The 20,241-nt window shown below is 34.7% G+C and overlaps 1 protein-coding gene across 6 annotated transcripts in view; it reads left to right on the top strand.

The window, feature by feature from the left end:
* acap2b (ArfGAP with coiled-coil, ankyrin repeat and PH domains 2b) overlaps positions 1-20,241 on the top strand; it is a 63,054-nt gene that overhangs the window by 19,055 nt on the left and 23,758 nt on the right. For all 6 annotated transcript variants that reach the window (XR_016145750.1, XR_016145751.1, XR_016145752.1 and 3 more), the window contains exons 2-8: positions 7,397-7,454; positions 10,164-10,283; positions 11,088-11,141; positions 12,127-12,185; positions 15,329-15,512; positions 18,346-18,390; positions 18,476-18,571. Coding sequence is in view for 2 of the 6 variants with exons in the window: in XM_089117784.1 (XP_088973910.1) it covers positions 7,397-7,454; positions 10,164-10,283; positions 11,088-11,141; positions 12,127-12,185; positions 15,329-15,512; positions 18,346-18,390; positions 18,476-18,571 (616 nt within the window). In the remaining 4 variants the exon portion in view is untranslated. The remainder of the gene's footprint in view (positions 1-7,396; positions 7,455-10,163; positions 10,284-11,087; positions 11,142-12,126; positions 12,186-15,328; positions 15,513-18,345; positions 18,391-18,475; positions 18,572-20,241) is intronic.

Raw genomic sequence — 20,241 nt, 5'->3', positions numbered from 1 at the left:
TCGTTCACTCTCTGTGTCCCGTGAGGTCTCAGCCGGACGAATCGACTGCGCGATGGACTTCCGAAGACCTCGCATTTCCTGTAGATACCGCTCCTCTCTCTGCTCTTGAGAGTCGAGAAATCTGCGCATCAGGGAAACCATCCCCTCTTCAGCTGTATCGTCCGGAGTAATCAACTTAGTTGATTGTGGGCTGGACTTTGGTGAGATTCTGGGAAGACTTGCAGCTCCCTCCTCGTCCTCCTCCGTATTCTCACCAGAATTCCCGGTCTCCTCCTCGTCTGATGCCGCCTTCTCTGTGGATCGTAAACCCGTCTTGAGTTTTCTACCTCTCGGCACTTTCCCACGAGTCGACATCCCACCGCTGCCACCAAATGTGATGAAGACGAGCCCACCAGCTCGTCTTCGGGGAGAAATGTGTGTCCGTTTGGATGTAAAAGGATGGCGCACTCGCAGAAGCACTTCGTGCAAGGTGGAATTTATTTTTACAGTGCCAATAAGAAGACTGTCCACAGTGAAATATATCTATACAGGTGCGTACAAAAAGAAAAGGGAAGATCCCTTAAAAAGTACAAAAATAACAAAATAAAAATGAAAACTCTTTTAAATAAAATGTATCTACCATACACCAAAGGGTTTCGTTTGCTTGAGGCACCACAGTTGCACTCTCGCTTCCGACTTGGTTAACAAGTCCAGACTTCAGGTTTGGCTTGGTTTAAATAGGCCAAACCCCGCCCCTTTTTGGGCCACACCAATTTCAGTAACATCTTACATTCACTACACACCAATACTGCATCTATTGGATTATCCATAATAATCCATACTAATTAATTCCCTATAAATATATACACATACATACACATACCCCATAATAACACATAATTTCTTCATTTAAAAACATACATGAACACCTATCCACACTATACCATGGTTTCGTCAGCTTCCGGTTTTGATTCGCCGACGTGGCACGGCCATGCCGTCATAAACGACCACCGCTCGCTCGTTCGGTTTGGATTCCCGGCCGGAAGACTGACTACGCCCACACAGACAAACAACACGAACGAAACGACACAACAGTGCAATGTAAGTGTATGAAATGACTGGGGAATGAATATGGAAAGGAGATTGGAGAAATGGGATGAATGTCCATGTGCTATCATAATCGCGTGTGCACCCGCTTCTATGATAGCGGCAATGATGAGAAGGAACAAGATGTAGATGAATGGAGTATTTAAGGGTGTATATATGTGAGCGTGCCAGTGCTGCTTCCCCAGCGGTAGCAGCTAAGGTGACTTTATCACATTCACCCTCCAGCTTACCTTCTCTAATCAGCGCCAGTCTTTGTCTCTCCACATCTAACTTTTCCCGCTCCAAATCCTGCCTCATTGTTTCCATCGCCTGCTCTTTCTCGTGTTCAGCTTTAATACGCAACAAAAGCAACTCTTTCTGCTGCTCAAATGATAAGCCCACCGGGTTAGCTCCTCCCAACAGAGAAGTGTCAACTTTACCTTTCAGCAAGACCCCCTTTTCCAACAATTTTGCTGCCAAATTACCTTTAACATAATCCTTTGTCTTTCGGGCATCCCCTATATCAACCTTATAATACTCCGCAATTCTAATTAATTGTTTCTTAGTACAAATATCTAATCCCCGTTCATGTGGCGATTCAATAAAATCCTCCACCACTTCCACATCCATGGCTAACAAATCCACTAGAGACAAAGCTTAAATGACAAATTTATCAGCACAACCCAAGGACGGCGTTTTCCCGCTAACTACCTATCACAGAAGCTAACTTACTGACCCTAGTCTTCGTGAGGCGTAGCGGTGGGTTTTTATGCATTCATATCCCGATGGTCAGACAAAGGTGACCAGCAAGCTGGCAACCCCGCTGAAACCACGGAAATGCTCCCGAGCCGATGTAGGGAAAAGGGACATGGGAAGCTCTACCCGCCGTACCTCCACTCTAAAACAATAATGCAGCGAACCCCATATTGGGAAACGCTGCTATGCCTACAAGGAAAAACGCCAGCCACAAACTGTCACTTACCTTCACGCATCTCCAGAAAAAAAACAGCCACTACTGCTGAAAACACACGCCCAAACACTTCCGCTCGAATACGCCAGCAAACAAATTAGAACTAATCAAACTCAGGCACGTCTCCCAGAGCGCAACAACCATATAAGGGCACTGACGTCACGGGATCCCCCCTTTAACCGCCAATCAAGATGAAGCTACTACGAGCTACACTCACTCTCGTGTGCCCTTAAACGCTCATACACATATTACTAAATCAAATTTTACGCACTACGCAAAATAAAAAACGGACGAGCCCCCATTTGTTATGACTGACTCCAGGCCATAACAATCAATGGGAGACCATGCCATAAACAAATGGTGCCAAACATACATTTATTGTGTATCGAACGCAAATACAAACAACGTAATTAATCATGGGATATGGATGTCAGCATCAGCAGTGTAAAGTAAGTGCTGGGATGTGTTGTAGGTGTGTATGTGTGCAGATGTTGGATGTAAAAATAAAAGACATCAACTCAGATAAACTTAAAGGTGCATCTCTGTGAAATCCTGGCGTATCGAGCGAGGTCTAAGCCTGAAGCAGCTAGCCGAGCAGCGTCGGAGTCTTCAGCCACCGGATCAGGAAAAAGCCAGCCATACAGCGGAGAAGCTCCCATTTAAAGCACCATCTTCCCAGGTGTTAGCAATTAAGCCTGAAAGAGAGGAGGAGCAGGGGAACGACCAAAAACAGGCCAAAGGCCGTAACAGTTTTGTTCTGAGTTTTCCAACTTATAAAACTGTACCCTACCTTACACTGTAAAAAAAAAATCTTTTCATGATTAGTTATCACAACATTTTTTTCTTTTGTCAAATCAACTTAAATAATTTATTTACTTCAGATAACATATAATTTTGAGTTTCTGATGATTAAATCATTCTTCTTCATTGTATTAACTCACTTTTTCCAATTCAATGAACTTAAAATTTCAAGGCAACCAGGTTACTTACTTTTTTAAGTTAAACCAACGATATTTTTATTTTAATGGAAGATTTTGTTTGCCTGCTTCTAGAAATAACCAACTTACATACCGTATTATTTGCCTAAATTACCAACATTTTCAAGCATTTTAAGCCAAGTTGACCAATTAACCTAAAAGATCATGTGCCAAAATCAGGGTGAAAATTAATTTGTGTCCATTTAGGTTACAAAACATTGTTAACATGCCATAACTAGTACGTAGTTATCATCAGAAATGAGAAAAGTACTCACTTCCCGTATACAATTAGACTGCCAAAATATTCTGGTAAAAGTTGAATAACTAATTTAACTTCTTTACTCAAGTAAAAATAACAAAGTGCAGGCTTGGAAATTTTCTTAAAGTGTGAAAGTGAAAGTATAGCTTTGTGAATGATAACTGTTTTTTTATGCAAAGCCATCTGGACCGCACAAATGTTACTAGAGTGCAAGCTGAGAAACTTAAAGGGTTAGTTCACCCAAAAATGAAAATTCTGTCAGTATTTACTCACCCTCATGTTGTTTCAACCCCGTAAGACCTTCGTTCATCTTCGGAACACAAATTAAGATATTTAAGATATTAAGATCGCTCCTGCATACAGTCCATAGGCTTCTTGAGGTACTGGCTCTTGCTGTCCTCGAAAAGTCATTAAAGACATCGTTAAAATAGTCCAAGTGACTACAGGGGCTCAATCTTAAAGGTATAGCGGAGGATCTTTCCGAATTTTAGAGAAGACCCGCCCTCTCCAATTTTTACAAAAAATGCACATGCACACACACAACACTCTTGCTCCCGAGAGCTAGGGAACGCCTTGCACAATTATGTTGCAAATTCTAAACTAACTAAAAAACATTCATAAAAAAGACAACATGTCAAATGCCCTTCCGTGTTTTATTTACTTATTATACTGATCGATTGAGTGACCGAGGACTCAAGACATGATATGTGCAACCCTGTATCACACGAAATACGTTCTGAGGAAACTATTTTGCAAATCGCAATTACGTTACATAGCAACATATAAGCAGTGCTATTACGTTGGTCCTTAACCTAATATCTCTCATTGTTAATACGTTATTTTTATACATAGTTGCATATGGAGAAGTAGCTTGTTGCATTTGTGTAATAATAAACACACAAGATTTTAGAATATTTCAGCGTGATACATTACCATTTTGGACAAAAGGCTACTTTAGACAAATTGAGATGTTTACCGTGTCTATGCGGTGCATGACTCGTGCCAGGGCTAGCATTGTAGCTTGCATTAACTTTTACTAGTGATTTTAAATGGATTTCTCCAAATAGCGTGACAAACTTTACCTGTCTGGTAGAATCTTCCCGGCTGCGGCATCCGTGAGAAGCCCAACCTGTGCTTTTAGCGCACGCCAGCGTGTGATATTCACCCAAAATCTCTCTGGTCTTGTTTCTATATTCTGCGGCCTTTCTCTTCTTATCATACACTTAGTAAACATTTTTTCTCTTTCGACCCTCAGCCATTTTCAAAGGAATGGCTGAAACCGTAACTCCGACATAATACACATGAAAGTGAAAACTACATAGGGATGAGCACGTAGCCTACGACGGCCTTACGTAAACATATCACCAGAATGATTGACACTTAGGTGGACCAATAGTATAGACTACCCACCCGGAAAAAGAAAATCCTCCGCTATACCTTTAAGTTTATCAAACGACGAGAACACTTTTGTGCGCAAAAAAACAACAAAAATAACGACTTTATTTCAACTATTCACTTCCTTCTCCATGAGCCTGTAAGTAAGTTAACGTAGTGTGATTGCGTAGAGCTACGTCCCACGTAGGCTCACTATTGGCCGACGCTGGTCATGTGTGTGTGATGCGTGTGACGTACAATAACAGAAGCTTACGCTATTAAACTAGTAACCTGACTCGCGCAGAGGGAGAAATAAACGAATAGTTGAAATAAAGTCGTTATTTTTGTTGTTTTTTTTGCGCACAAAAGTGTTCTCGTCGTTTGATAAACTTAAGATTGAGCCCCTGTAGTCACTTGGACTATTTTAACGATGTCTTTAATGATTTTTCGAGGACAGCAAGAGCCAGTACCTCAAGAAGCCTATGGACTGTATGCAGGAGCGATCTTAATATCTTAAATATCTTAATTTGTGTTCCGAAGATGAACGAAGGTCTTACGGGGTTGGAACAACATGAGGGTGAGTAAATACTGACAGAATTTTCATTTTTGGGTGAACTAACCCTTTAAGTGGATATGGAAAAAAATGTTCTTTATATGCTATTGCCTACATTTTAAATGGATGTCTGCCAATAACATCACATATGATTATTGTGACAGAGACCGGGACTCCAGGTTAAAATGATTCTGACTGAGCAAGATATGAATTCAATTGTGATTCAATGTAAGAATTCATATTTAAAGGAATCTGTTATGACTTTGATGTATCTAAATCAATTGAAAATCAAATGCTAAAAACTAGATTAAATCATTTTAAATGCTAAAAGGGAATTTTTAAAAAGAGGTCTCTTCAAAGCTAGCTTTGAAAGCATGAGATCCCACCCTCCCTTCACAGCGTCTCCAAAGCCACGCCGCCTCCATAATTCAACTTAAAAAGTGAAACTAATATATAAGTAGACTTATTACATGCAAACTGAGATATTTAAAGCTTTCATTTGTTGGAATTTTGATGAAAACCCCATATTCAAAATTAGAATATTACATAAAATCAATATAAAAAAGGATTTTAAATACAGAAATGTCCCTCTGAAAAGTATAATCATACATATACTCAGCACTTGGTTTGGGGCCCTTTTTGCATTAATTACTGCCTCAATGTGGTGTGGCATGTATGCTATCAGCGAAATATTATAAGTTTCTGAGTTTCACCTACATGTTTTAATATTTAGATCACTTATTATTGAGAGTTTCAACCAGTATAACAAAAAGTGTTTATGAAAAAAAGTACCTACTCTATCTTTGAGTCATTACTCATATCTGTGTGAAAGTTCACATCACACCAAACGAGGGTTCTTGCTAACTCTTCATTGACATCACACGTGGCTTGACGTGTGATCATGATCTGAAAGCAGTTTTGGAAGTACATCAAACCGCATTCATGAACATGTGCTTCTGTTCCTCTTATTGGGATTTTGAAGGTTTTCTTTGGTAATCAGTTATGAGAGGTATTTTGGAAAATGATTTCTCTAAAAATATAAATATTAAGAATATGTCTCCTCCTCCTACTGACGATCAGCATCCAGGACCTCACCTATACATTTGAGTGTGTTTTCAGAGATGTGTTTCTCCAAGGCGTGTTTTCCTCCTCGTGCTTATTCGGGAAATTAGATTGACTGAAACATGCCTGCAATGAAGTCACATGGAAATGTGAACAGAAACAGGCGTGTCTTCTTGTAGCAGTGGTCAGGACGAAATGATGTCAAGTCAACTTTACACAATATAGCCTAGCGCGCTTTATTCAGAGCAGCTTCACACTAATAAACACAACAATAAATGATCTAAACTTCATCAAATATTACACAAATTCTACTCGTCAGTTCATTGTAGTGTAACTTTGATACGAAACCTTGGAAAAATATTGATATCCGATACCATTTTCGATATGGGGGGAAACGGCCTTAACAGCTCAACACAAATGACAAGCTAACTGGCTAGCATAATGCTAATGACACTGTGTGCTAGTTAAAGCAGATTAAATAAAAAAGCAAGCCATGCTTGATTAATTTAATAGGTAATATCAGATATATGATAATAATGAAGTTGTATTCAGCTATTTAAACAGCGAAGAGGTAGCAAAGAAAGAAAACTAGGCAGAATTGCAGACAGGAACCAGAAGAAGCTGTTTTACATCAAACTAGAGCTGTGTATTCATTGAAGTGAGCCGATGTGTACATAGAGCATTCATTTATTTATATCAACTAAATCGGATTGTTTCCTTTGGCTAGTGGCCATTCTGTTTTCATGCTAATATGCCAAGGGATCCTATTTTACACTATTGTAGCTTTTAGTTTGGTCCTGAAGGTCACTTATAATGTTAGTCATGCGCTGTTTGTGCTTCCCCAGACGCGGCATTCTTCAAAGCTAAATGAAAATCGAAAATTGGTTTGCTTTCATAACGTTGAAACAACGCGTTGATTTCAAGTTGATTTTCCGTTAGTTTTGAAAGAATGACGTGTCTGACGTTGGTTCAACGTTAATTCGATGAGCAAAACAATGTCAGATCAACGTTGTTTCGATGTCATGTTTCCACGTTGATTCAATGTCAGTTTGCTATCTGGGTCTGTACCTTTAAGACAATTCAGCCTGGCCTGTGCCATTTCTGATTTGACTGAAGCTTTGTTCTGTCCTCAACAGGGCGACGATCGAGGAGGTGGAGGGAGATGTCTGTGAGCTGGAGTCCAAACTAGACAAGGTATTCCTCAGATTAGTGCTCAGCTGATGCCAGTGAACATGACCTGTGTTTCTTACACAATTGAGTTGGGAACCTCTCAAGGACCATCTTTTGCTTGAATGTCATCCGCACCCAAACTGGCATGAAGGAAACTGATGAACCAGCACGATGTGGTAACATCTGTTCTAATGGCCGAACGTCAGTCTAGTGTGCACACAGAATAAAACATTTAAAAAGATAATTACTACTTTTTTTCCGCAGAATTGCAAGTTTATATCACACAATTCTTACTTTATAACACGTATTTGCGACTTTATATCATGCAAATGTGACTATATCTCCCAATTGCATGTTATAAAGTCAGAGTTGCGAGAAATAATCACAATTCTGAGGAAAACCGTCAGAATTGAAAGTTTATTTCTCACAATTGCGAGTTAATATCACGCAATTCTGACTAACTCAATTGCGACTTTATATCACACAATTCTGACTTTATAAAACAATTGCGACTTAATGTCACACAATTCTGACTTTATAAAACAATTGCGACTTTTTTATCACAATTCTGACTTTATAACTCAATTCTGACTTTATAACTCAATTCTGACTTTATAACTCAATTGTGAGTTAATATCACACATTCTGACTTTATAAACACAATTGCAAATTTATATCATGCAATTCTGACTTTATAACTCAATTGTGACTTAATATGCAAGTTAATATCACGCAATTCTGACTTTATAAACACAATTGCAACTTTATATCATGCAATTTCTTACTTTCAAACACAATTGTGAGTTAATATCACACAATTCTGACTTTATAACTCAATTGCAACTTTATATGACACAATTCTGGCTTAAAAACACAATTGTGAGTTAATTTCACACAATTCTGACTTTATAAACACAATTGTAACTTTATATCATGCAATTTCTTACTTTCGAACACAATTCTGACTTTATATCACACAATTCTGACTTTATAACACAGTTGCAACTTTATATCATGCAATTTCTTACTTTCGAACACAATTCTGACTTTATATCACACAATTCTGACTTTATAACACAATTGCGACTTTATATGACACGATTCTGACTTTATAACACAGTTGCAACTTTATATCATGCAATTTCTTACTTTCGAACACAATTGTGAGTTAATATCACGCAATTCTGACTTTATAAACACAATTGCGACTTTATATCACACAATTCTGACTTCATAACACAGTTGCAACTTTACATCATGCAATTTCTTACTTTCGAACACAATTCTGACTTTATATCACGCAATTCTGACTTTATAACACAATTGTGAGTTAATATCACGCAATTCTGACTTTATAAACACAATTGCGACTTTATATCACACAATTCTGACTTTATAACACAGATGCAACTTTATATCATGCAATTTCTTACTTTCGAACACAATTCTGACTTTGTATCATGCAATTCTGACTTTATATCACGCAATTCTGACTTTATAACACAATTGTGAGTTAATATCACACAATTCTGACTTTATAAACACAATTGCGACTTTGTATCACACAATTCTGACTTTATATCACACAATTCTGACTTTTTAACTCAATTGCGAGTTAATATCACACAATTCTGACTTTATAAACACAATTGCGACTTTATATGACACAATTCTGACTTTATAAACACAATTGCGACTTTGTATCACACAATTCTGACTTTATATCACACAATTCTGACTTTATAGTACAATAGCAACTTTGTCACACAATTCTAATAAAAAAGAGATAAAAAGTCAGAATTGTGAAATAAAAAAGGCACAATTATGTTTTTTTTCTATTATTATTCCGTGGCGGAAACAAGCCTCCATAGTGTAGTGCTAGTTTGCATGTGAGTTTTAACTGTTGGGTGTAGGCGAGAGGCTCTCTCCTGCTGCAGTCCCTGTTGAGCGCTGTAAAAGCAGGATCCGGGACCGCGGGAGCGAGCGCTCGGATATCAGACCCACCCAGCGTCGCTCGGCCGAGTGACTCAGCCCGCTCACTTCCTCTCTCTCTCTCTCTGAGGAAGGATACGAGCTCTGAAGGAGGAGCTGATGCTTTTCTTACAGTCAACACTAATGTGTTATTGTCATATTTTGACAAACGCAATTTCTGTTTTATAGGTTTATCAACTATAATCCGTACAAATTATACAAACACTGCCGTCCAAAAGTTTGGATTGGTATATTTTTAATGTTTTTAAAATAGTCTCATTTATTTGATTAAAAATATGGGGAAATATGATGATTTGATGATCAAGAAACGTTTAGTATTATTATTATCAATGTTGAAAACCGTTATGTACACCTTTTTCAGGATTCTTTGATCATTCGATGTTTTGTTGTTTTTGTCGTCACTTTGGGTTTTTTTTTTGTTTTTTTTTTTTGCTTTGTGTTTATGTTGTTTTGGTTTGTGTTTTTGTCGTAATGTTTTATTGTGTTTTTGTTGTTTTCTTTAGTTCTTTGGTGTTTGTGTCGTGTTTTGTCATTGTGTTTAGTGTTGTTTTTTGACCAATAACAAAAAAGTACAAAAATAAAGCACCAACCACTTCAGTCTGGCTTGTTTTACAGTTTGCCAGGCAAAAGTCTAACAAATCCCAAATACCCTTAATCATATATTTGTATATTTTATATTCATTTATCTCTATATATATATTTCAATATCAATGTACATATTTGTGTGTCCTCCGTGTGTAGCTGGTGAAACTCTGCATCGGGATGATAGATGCTGGAAAGGCGTACAACACGGCCAACAAGCAGTTTGTGAACGGGATTCGGGAGTTGGCACAGCAGTCCGCCAAAGATGATGTCATTGAGGTGAGTGTGTAACAGCCAATCAGTGGCTTCCAGAGTCAGAAACACCGTCCCTGCCCGTCCGTTTCAAGACTGCACTTTATTGACGGGTCATTTTGAAAGCATTTTCAGTTTGTGTTCGCATACAAACATTGGCTACCAGCCAGCATTCCTGGTCTCTGCAGATCTACTTTCCTGCTTCTTTGAAATGTCCATTGTAAACGATCCATTGTACGATAAAAACATACCAGTGTATTTCCTTGTGCATGTAGTGTATGGAAAATACCAGTGTGTGTGTTTATTTGTATTTCCTCTACAATTACATCATTAAAGGTCAACAAACCTCCAAGATATTCATGAAATGCATCTTTTTTTATTTATTTCCTGGATATTATTTACCATTCATTCTTTATGCCCCGCAAAAACAAAAAAAAAAAAACACGATAAATGGAGCTGTGTGTGTGTGTATATACATATGTATATTAAAATTATATAGTATTCATACATCATAACAAATTTGTTGTATCTTTTATATGGAATAATGATGCATTATTATGTTACAACTTACAGTACAGTATAATTACTGTCATTTTTAATTTTTTTAATGTAAAACATGAAATACAAAGTCAAATTGAGATCTTCTTGGGAAATATGGCGAATATGATGGTATATGAAAACATTTTTTTAATTATTTTTTTATTATTTACTTAATTTTATTTTGGGGTAAACATTTAGTGTAAGTGGGCCACAGTTTCGAGGGGTTCTGCGTGGTGATTTGTGTTTGTGTTCTTGTATGTTTGCTGGTAAAGCTCTGTGATTTCTCCACAGTCCAGTCTCACCACGTTTGCAGAGAATCTTCAAGAGATGATCAACTACCACACGGTGAGACCATCTGCCCTATTGCATTATTGCTTATGACTTCTTCATTTTCGAAACGCAAAGCTTGAATGTGCTGAGATGAGGATTTAGACATCAGGAGAGATGACCGTAACACTAGACATGCGACAGCAGTTTCCCTCTGCAGTCTACAAGTGTTGCGGTTATGACAAGGACTGTTTTTAGAAGTTAACTTTAATCTTCAAGCTGATTCTTTCATTATTTTCACTTAAAACTGAAAGGGATTTATGATCACGCCTGCAATAGCGCCCCTTGTGGCAAGACTTTAATCCTGCTACTGTACATGTTCACGTTCTTGTGCCTTTTTGATTCCTATACTATAAAAGGATCACTCTGTGATCTTCATGGCCAGACAGTGCTGGTGTGTTTTAGACTGAGTCAGTGCTGAGGTCAGCTGACTTGTGGTTAAAGTCCTCATGAGTTTGAACTAAGCACATGATCTTTGAAGCACAAATGCAGCTATGACACACTTGTTCCAGTTGGCACTGGCTTCAAATGTCTAAACACACACAATGTATGCCTTTAGAGTTGAAATATGCCAAAACTATACTTTGAATTGGTTATAAAAATCATCTGCTATACCTACATTATGCACTAACATATGACTTTGAGCAATTTTTAGAGCAATTTTTTTTAGATTTATTAAATATTAATGTGATGATAGCAGTTGCTTTGAGATTAACGTGCTACGAATAAAACATATTTGGTTTTCTTTGTAATTGACTGAATGTGTTATGCAATAACAACAAACACGTGACAAATTGTTTGTAATTCTTTTTCTTACATTATTTCATACATTATTTTCTTACATTATTACAAATGTATGATATATTTAAATGTTTGACCGTAAGCTGTATTTGCTGCATTACAGTAATGAGAACCTGGAAAGAAAAAAAAAATGAAAATAATGTCAGGCTCAATTGTTTTTTTTTTTATGGTGATTTATTATTTAATTTTGTACTTTTTGCAGATTTTATTTGACCAAGCACAGCGATCCATCAAATCTCAACTCCTGGCGTTTGTGCGAGAGTGAGTATCACAAAGATAAACCGTTGGTGTATCAATTACATGATTCTGATCTCTTAATCATTACTTAAGTTATTAATCAAATTTGTTTTAAAAATGTTATATTAGCAGTTGACTAATATGTTTTTTTCTTATTGTAATAAATATTTATAATATATATATATATATATATATATATATATATATATATTAGGGCTGTCAAACGATTAATCTCGATTAATAGCATCCAAAATAAAATTTGTGTTTACATAATATATGTGGGTGCACTGTGTATAATTATTTTATAAATACACACACATGCTTGTATATATTTAAGAAATATTTTTTATGTAAGTACTGTATATAGATTTACATATCATTTGTATTATATATAAATATAAATATTTTATATATAAAAAAAAAATTCTTAAATATACAAGCATGTGTGTGTATTCATATATATATATATATATATATATATGAAGAGTTCAGATGCAAAAGCCTCTAAATGCCATTTGAAATTTTCTTCTTTAATGATGATTTTTATGAAACTTGTATATTTAAGTTCAATAATTTCACTTAAATAACAATTAATAGGTAATTATCATTGCCATTTAAGTGAATTTACTGAACTTAAATATACAAGTTTCATAAAAATCATCATTAATGAAGAAAATTTCAAATGGCATTTAGAGGCTTTTGCATCTGAACTCTTCATATATATATATATATATATATATATATATATATAATTATACACAGTGCACCCACATATATTATGTAAACACAAACTTTTATTTTGGATTCGATTAATCGCGATTAATCGTTTGACAGCCCTAATATATATATATATATGAAGAGCTCTTTTCCAAAACGCTATAAATCCATTTCAATAGTTTTCAGGAAAACTACATTTTTTACCTAGACCCACACATTTTGTGAATATTCAAATTATCCTGTTTAAATGTTTTATTGGTTCAGTCTGAACATTTTGAACAATAATTATTAAATCAAACAACAATATTGTTAATGATAATTTAAAAGTTAATTTTATTTTTTTCCAAAACGCTATAAATCGAAATAAACCTCAAACAAATAGTACCAATTTCAACATATGCATGAAAAAAAACAAATTATTAATACCAATTTCAACATATGCATGAAAAAACTAATTATTAAAAATGATCAATATATGATAACGATATTCAAAAAAGGGATGGGCACCCCTCCAGCACATGCACACACACACAGGCTACATAACATGTGAGCAAAGCGGAGCAGCATGACGCTTAAATATAAGTTAAAAAAAAAATAATAAAATAAACATTTCACATTTGTTTTTAATAATATTACATTACTTATTTTTATTATTTCATCTATGTTGAGTAGGCTATGAAAAGGGAACCGCATGAGATGAGTAAGATAGGATCAAAATTCAAAAGCTGCCCAATATCGGAAAATATTTGGAGTGCGTCAGACATGATTTTGACCACTTATTAAGTTTTGTTTTGTAGAAAGCTTGTAAATTTCGTTTCATATAAATTGTATCTTCATTTTAATAAATGTTTCATCGACAAATTGACTGGATTAATACATTAGAAGTAAATATCAGACAATATAATCAGGACACAGAGGCGCGCAGGTGAACCGGAGCGCGTCTCATAATATGAACCGAAACACCGCGATGCTTGCCTCACACAGGCCTGAGAACTAAGCTACAGAAAGCTTTAAATATCTACTTTTAAACAAAACAATTAAAAACTAAAATAAATTGGCAACTCTCTGCATGTAGGCTAATTCGAAGTATGCGTTTCTCTATGCGCGTTCACTGCGAAGATGGCGAGTAAGCATCATCAACTTTATCTTTGTTGCTGACACTGACAGAAAACACTAGTTTATTAATAAACAATTCAAATGTTTCATGCATAATCATTACTTTTGCCGGTTCTTTGTGGCAAGCTTTATGCATACGTTGAGATGCGGAATATGCAATTAAAAACGCTCATATGGTTTCTCTCCCATTTAATTAAATCAATATATGTGATTACTGATAATACAAATGGCTTAAATGATCTACTACTAGTCGACTAGAAAACTAGGACTCATTTTGAGGAATGAATGAACATAATAAACCTCTGTTCAGAGTGCCGCCGTGCTGGATTGTGTAGAGCGCTCATTGAATTTGAGGATTTATCGTGTTTAGGCTAAAAACAGGGCTGGTGCATATCGCGGCTTGGGAAGAAACTGTATCTTGCAGTACATTTTAAACAAGGAAATATAGCGATTCGGCATGAAACGTTGATAGAGCAGTGAAAGGGTTCTGTCCGCAGCAGAATGACACGACAAACTCATTTTTTTTAAAAATGTCGTTTAACGCGTTTTGGAAAAGAGCTCTTCATATATATATATATATATATATATATATATATATATGTATATGTGTATATATATATATATATGTGTGTATATAAATAACATATATATACTAAATTAAAATACTACATTTAGATGATTCTATGGTTTTGTGCGAATTAAATTAAGGATAAAATTTTATATTTGTGCCATGGCCAACATATCGTTTTTTTCCGCTAATTTATATTATATTACATTAATGTAGTCCATGTTTTATAAAGTTTCAAGCAAGAGACAATGTAAAAAAAAATTGAATGAAATTAGTACTTTTATTCAACAAGGATTACATTGGTCAAATACTTTTATATTGTTATATTGTCAAATAAATGCTGATTTTGAACTTTGTACTCCTCAAATAATCCTGAAAACAAAGTATCAGTTTCCACAAAAATATGAAAAATTGAACTGTTTTCAACACTGATAATAATAATCATAAATGTGTCTTCAGCATCAGATCCTCATATTAGAGTGATTTGTGGAGGGTCATGCGACACTGAAGACTCGAGTAATGATGCTGAAATCATTAGCTTTGATCACAGGAATATACATTACACTTTAACAGTCAAACTGTGAAATATGATCACATCTATGAGAATACATGTTATTGTATTTTGAATCCAATAAATGCAGCCTTGGTGAGCAGACGAGACTTTTCAAACAAGCGTTATTAGAGTGAATGTACATGTGGCAGGCACTGAGGCGTTATACTGGCGACCGCGCAGTGCTCATGTAAGGAACGGTGTTGCTGTGCGCAGGGACCTTCGGAAGTTTAAAGAGGCCAAGAAACAGTTTGACAAAGTGAGCGAGGAGAAAGACGCAGCGCTGTCCAAAAACGCCCAGGCGGCCCGGAACAAACCGCACGAGGTGGAGGAGGCCACCAACATCCTCAACGCCACACGCAAGTGCTTCCGCCACATCGTCCTGGACTACGTGCTGCAGGTGAGAGACCTCACACACACACACGCACATTCATGATGCAGATCTGTGTTGATCCATCACCTGCCTTTGTGCTGATATACATGATGTGTGTTACAGTACAGTATAGAGTATCATTTATCTACTGTTTTTAACACTTGACTTTTTTACGTTACTTTTTTAAAAAACTTTTTTAAACAAAATGAAATACAAAAAATGTGTATTTTATTTATTTAATTGTTATTAGGTGTGCTTTTTTATTTGTTTTGTCAGACTTTTTTAAGCTGAACATTTTTTTAATTAAATAAAAAATGTTTTAGTTTTGTTTATAGGGAAAACAAAATTGCTTTTAGTGTTTTACCACTTTTCAAAGCAAAACTTGGAGGGAAAATATGGACATTTCTAAGCTAATATTTGTTTTTTGTTTTATTTTATTTTTTTTGTCAGACTTAATTTTTTTAGCTACACTTTTTACAATTTAGTTTCATTTATTTACTTTGATTTTTTTGGTAAACATTTTTTGCCTTTTGTTTTTTTGTGTTTTTATTGTCTTATTTTTTGTTTTGTTTTTAGTTGTTTTGTGTTTTGCTTTATTTTGTAGTGTTTTTGTTTTATTTTGTGTGTTTTGTTTTTATTTTTTGTGTTTTGTTTTATTGTGTGGATTTTGTTTTTATTTTTTTATTTTTGTTTTGTTTTGTTGTGTGTAGTGTTTTGTTTTTGTTTTGTTTTTGTTTTTTAGTTTTTTATTTTGTTTTTGTTTTGTTTTGTGTGTTTTTTAGTTTTTTGTGTTTGTTTTTAGTTTTTTGTTTTAATTTATTGTGTGGATTTTGTTTTTAGTTTTGTTTTTGTTTTATTTTGTTTTATTGTGTGTAGTGTTTTGTTTTGTGTTTTGTTTTTGTTTTTAGTTTTTTTATTTTGTTTTTGTTTTATTTTGTGTTTTGTTTTTAGTTTTTTGTGTTTGTTTTATTGTGTGTAGTAGTGTTTTGTTTTTGTTTTATTTTGTGTGTTTTGTTTTTAGTTTTTTGTGTTTGTTTTATTGTGTGTAGTAGTGTTTTGTTTTTGTTTTATTTTGTGTGTTTTGTTTTTAGTTTTTTTGTGTTTTGTTTTATTGTGTGGATTTTGTTTTTAGTTTTTTAGTTTTATTTTAGTTTTATTTTGTTTTGTTTTATTGTGTGTAGTGTTTTGTTTTTGTTTTGTTTTATTTTGTGTGTTTTGTTTTTGTTTTTATTTTTTAATTGTGTTTTTGTTTTATTTTGTGGGTTTTGTTTTTTGTGTTTTGTTTTATTGTGTGGGTTTTGTTTTTAGTTTTTTGTTTAGTTTTATTTTGTGTGGGTTTTATTTTTAGTTTTTTTTATTTCGTTTTTGTTTTGTTTTATGTTTTGTGTGTTTTGGGTGTTGCTTTTGTGATTTGTTTTTGGTTTCACTGTATTGTGATGGTCTCTTTAGCACCTTCTGTTGACTATAATTAAAGTTATTTTTATTAAAATTATAATTACGAACTCTCATTAGAGTGTGAGTAGACCATTAGTAGACTGCTACGGTTAGGGTTAGAATACGTTTGTAGTTGCAAAGCTACTTACAGTCGACAGAATAATCAAAAGGGACCAGCAAAATAAAGTGAAACCTGTTTTGTACGAGTTGCTTTTCAATGCGAACAGAGTTTAGTCTGGTGGACAATAAGACTTTATACATAATTATATACCATGTTTTTTTACTCCTGCTAGTCTAGTTGTTCATTCATTATTCATTATTTGTTATATTCTCCTGTTTTTTTGTTTTTTGTAGTCTTGAATCGGTTCGGCCCCTCATAATTCCTCCACCTTTGTACAAATTCTTGTGCCATTACGTCATAGTCACAAAACAAACACATAAATATGACATTAATAATTATACAGATTTACTGGAGATAACAGTGTTTATGGGTTTGCTTGATCTGCATGAAGCAGTGTTTGAAAGAGAAGGAAACTTGATCGGTTGATGTCACACAATGCATCTGTTCTCTGATGTCACTTCCTGTGTCCTGCAGTGACCACACGTGTTCAGTTTAGATGATTCCCCTTCACAGGGTCAGTCCGTTACCTTTCTCTGAGAGCGATGTGCCTCCGCCTGGAAACGGCAGTCGATCCCTCCAGCGGTCGCGGCTTGTTCTTGAGAAGAGCGCCACCTGGTGGCACAGAGAGAGAACTCTGTGTGTGTTTCTGTTGAGAAAGAATAAAGGACTCCAGGAAGCAGATGCCGTATACATTTAATAGTGATGTGTCATTATTGAAGCTGTAGCTGTTTCCGGTGTGCACTTTTACAGCTTTTGTTTTTGTTTGTCATGTAATATTTATTATTTTTGCCGTGACCGAAATTGCATATATTGTAGTCACTAAATATCTCCGTAAAACATGTAAAGTGACACGTCACCAAACACTACCAAATGTTTATATATATATATATATATATATATAACAATTATAAAAGACAAAATCCAAATTTTTGTCAGTAATTTTGTTGACAATGTTAGCACTTCCCTTCTGTGGGAAATCCCCAGGTCTTTTGTTGGCCTCATGTCTTTATTGTTTTACTTTTGTTTTGAAAACTTAATGATGCTAATAAAAACTACCTATTTTTTTTCAGTAGGGAATTTTTAGGTAACACTTTATTTTAAGGTGACGTAGTTACACGTTCATACATGTACTTAATAACAGTAAATTATGCGTATTACAAGTAACTAACCCTAAACCAAACCCTAACCGTAACTCGATAGCAAGTACATGTAGGTAATTAATATTACTCCGTACTTATTTGAGTTTGTACAATGTAACTGGCACCGTAAAGTAAAGTATAACCTTTATTTATTTCTTTATTTCAGATTAATGTGCTCCAGTCGAAGAGGCGATCGGAAATCCTCAAATCGGTACAGTATTCGCACTCACGAAGTGTCTGCAGATGATCGTGTGTGTGTGTGTGAGCTGTTGCTGAAACTCTTGTGTGTCGCACAGATGCTGTCGTTCATGTACGCCCACCTGACCTTCTTCCATCAGGGCTATGATCTGTTCAGTGAACTACAACCCCTCATGAAGCACCTGACTGGACAGGTACATCACGCATCTGTCATCTACCTGGCCTCTGTCTGCAATATCCATACATATTATACATACTAAACATGCATACCTATACATATACTATCCATACATGCATACATACCTATACATACATATGAACCTAAACATACCTATACATACTATCCATACTTGCATACCTATACATATTATCCATACTAAACTTACCTGTACAAACTGTCCATAAATACTATACATACTATCCATACATGCATACCTATACATACAAATTATCCATACTAAACATATATATATCCATACATGCTATATGCATACTATTATTTTACATACTATATATTAGGGCTGCATAACGTTTAATCTCGACGAATCGTTTGCAGAATAAAAGTTTTTGTTTACAGCATATATGTGTGTGTGTACTGTGTAAAATAATTATGTATTTATAAATACTCACACATGCAGGTATATATTTACATGTTTATATACATTTCTATATTTAAATGTAATTTATATTATATATCATTATAAATACTCAATATATAGTTTTTTTCTTAAAATTATACATGCATGTTTGTGTATTTGTATATACATAATTATTTTACACAGTACGCACACACACACATATGTAAACAAAAACTTTTATTCTGCAAACGATTAGTCATGATTAATCGTATTGCAGCCCTACTATAAATACTATCCATACATGCATACCTATACATACTATCCATAAATACTATGCATACCAGCAGCCATACATACTATATATACTATACATGCATACTATACAAACTATTATTTGCATACTATACATAAATACTATACATACTATCCATTCATACTATACATTCTAGCCAAGTTATACATGCATACTATTATTTACATACTATCGATACATACTATACATACTAGCCATACATACTATACATACCAGCCATACATACTATATATACTATACATGCATACTATACAAACTATTATTTACATACTATACATGCATACTATACATACTATCCATTCATACTATACATTCTAGCCAAATTATACATACATACTATTATTTACATACTATGCATACATAATAGCCATACATACTATACATACTAGCCATACATGCTACTATACATGCATACTATAAATACTATTAATCACATACTATCCATAAATACTATACATATTATCCATAAATACTATGCACACCAGCCATACATACTATTTATATACTATACATGCATACTATACATACTATTATTTATATACTGTCTATACTATCTATAAATACTATACCTACTATCCATACATACTATACTATCCATAAATTCTATAAATACCAGCTATACATACTATATATACTATACATGCATACTATACAAACTATTATTTACATACTATACATAAATACTATACATACTATCCATTCATACTATACATTCTAGCCAAATTATACATGCATACTATTATTTATATACTAGCCATACATACTATACATACTAGTCATACATACTGTATATCAGGGGTGCCCAATCCTGCTCCTGGCGATCGACTGTCCTGCACAGTTCATCTCCAACCCAAACACACCTGAAGTAGCCAATTAAGGTCTTTAGGATCACATTCAGGTGTGTTTGATTATGGTTGGAGATGAACTGTGCAGGACAGTCGATCGCCAGGAGCAGGATTGGGCACCCCTGCTG

The sequence above is a fragment of the Pimephales promelas genome, chromosome 2, assembly GCF_988280905.1.
Source record: "Pimephales promelas chromosome 2, fPimPro1.hap1.1, whole genome shotgun sequence".
Classification (NCBI taxonomy): Eukaryota; Metazoa; Chordata; class Actinopteri; order Cypriniformes; family Leuciscidae; genus Pimephales; species Pimephales promelas.
This window is presented reverse-complemented; position numbering and strand designations above follow the sequence as displayed.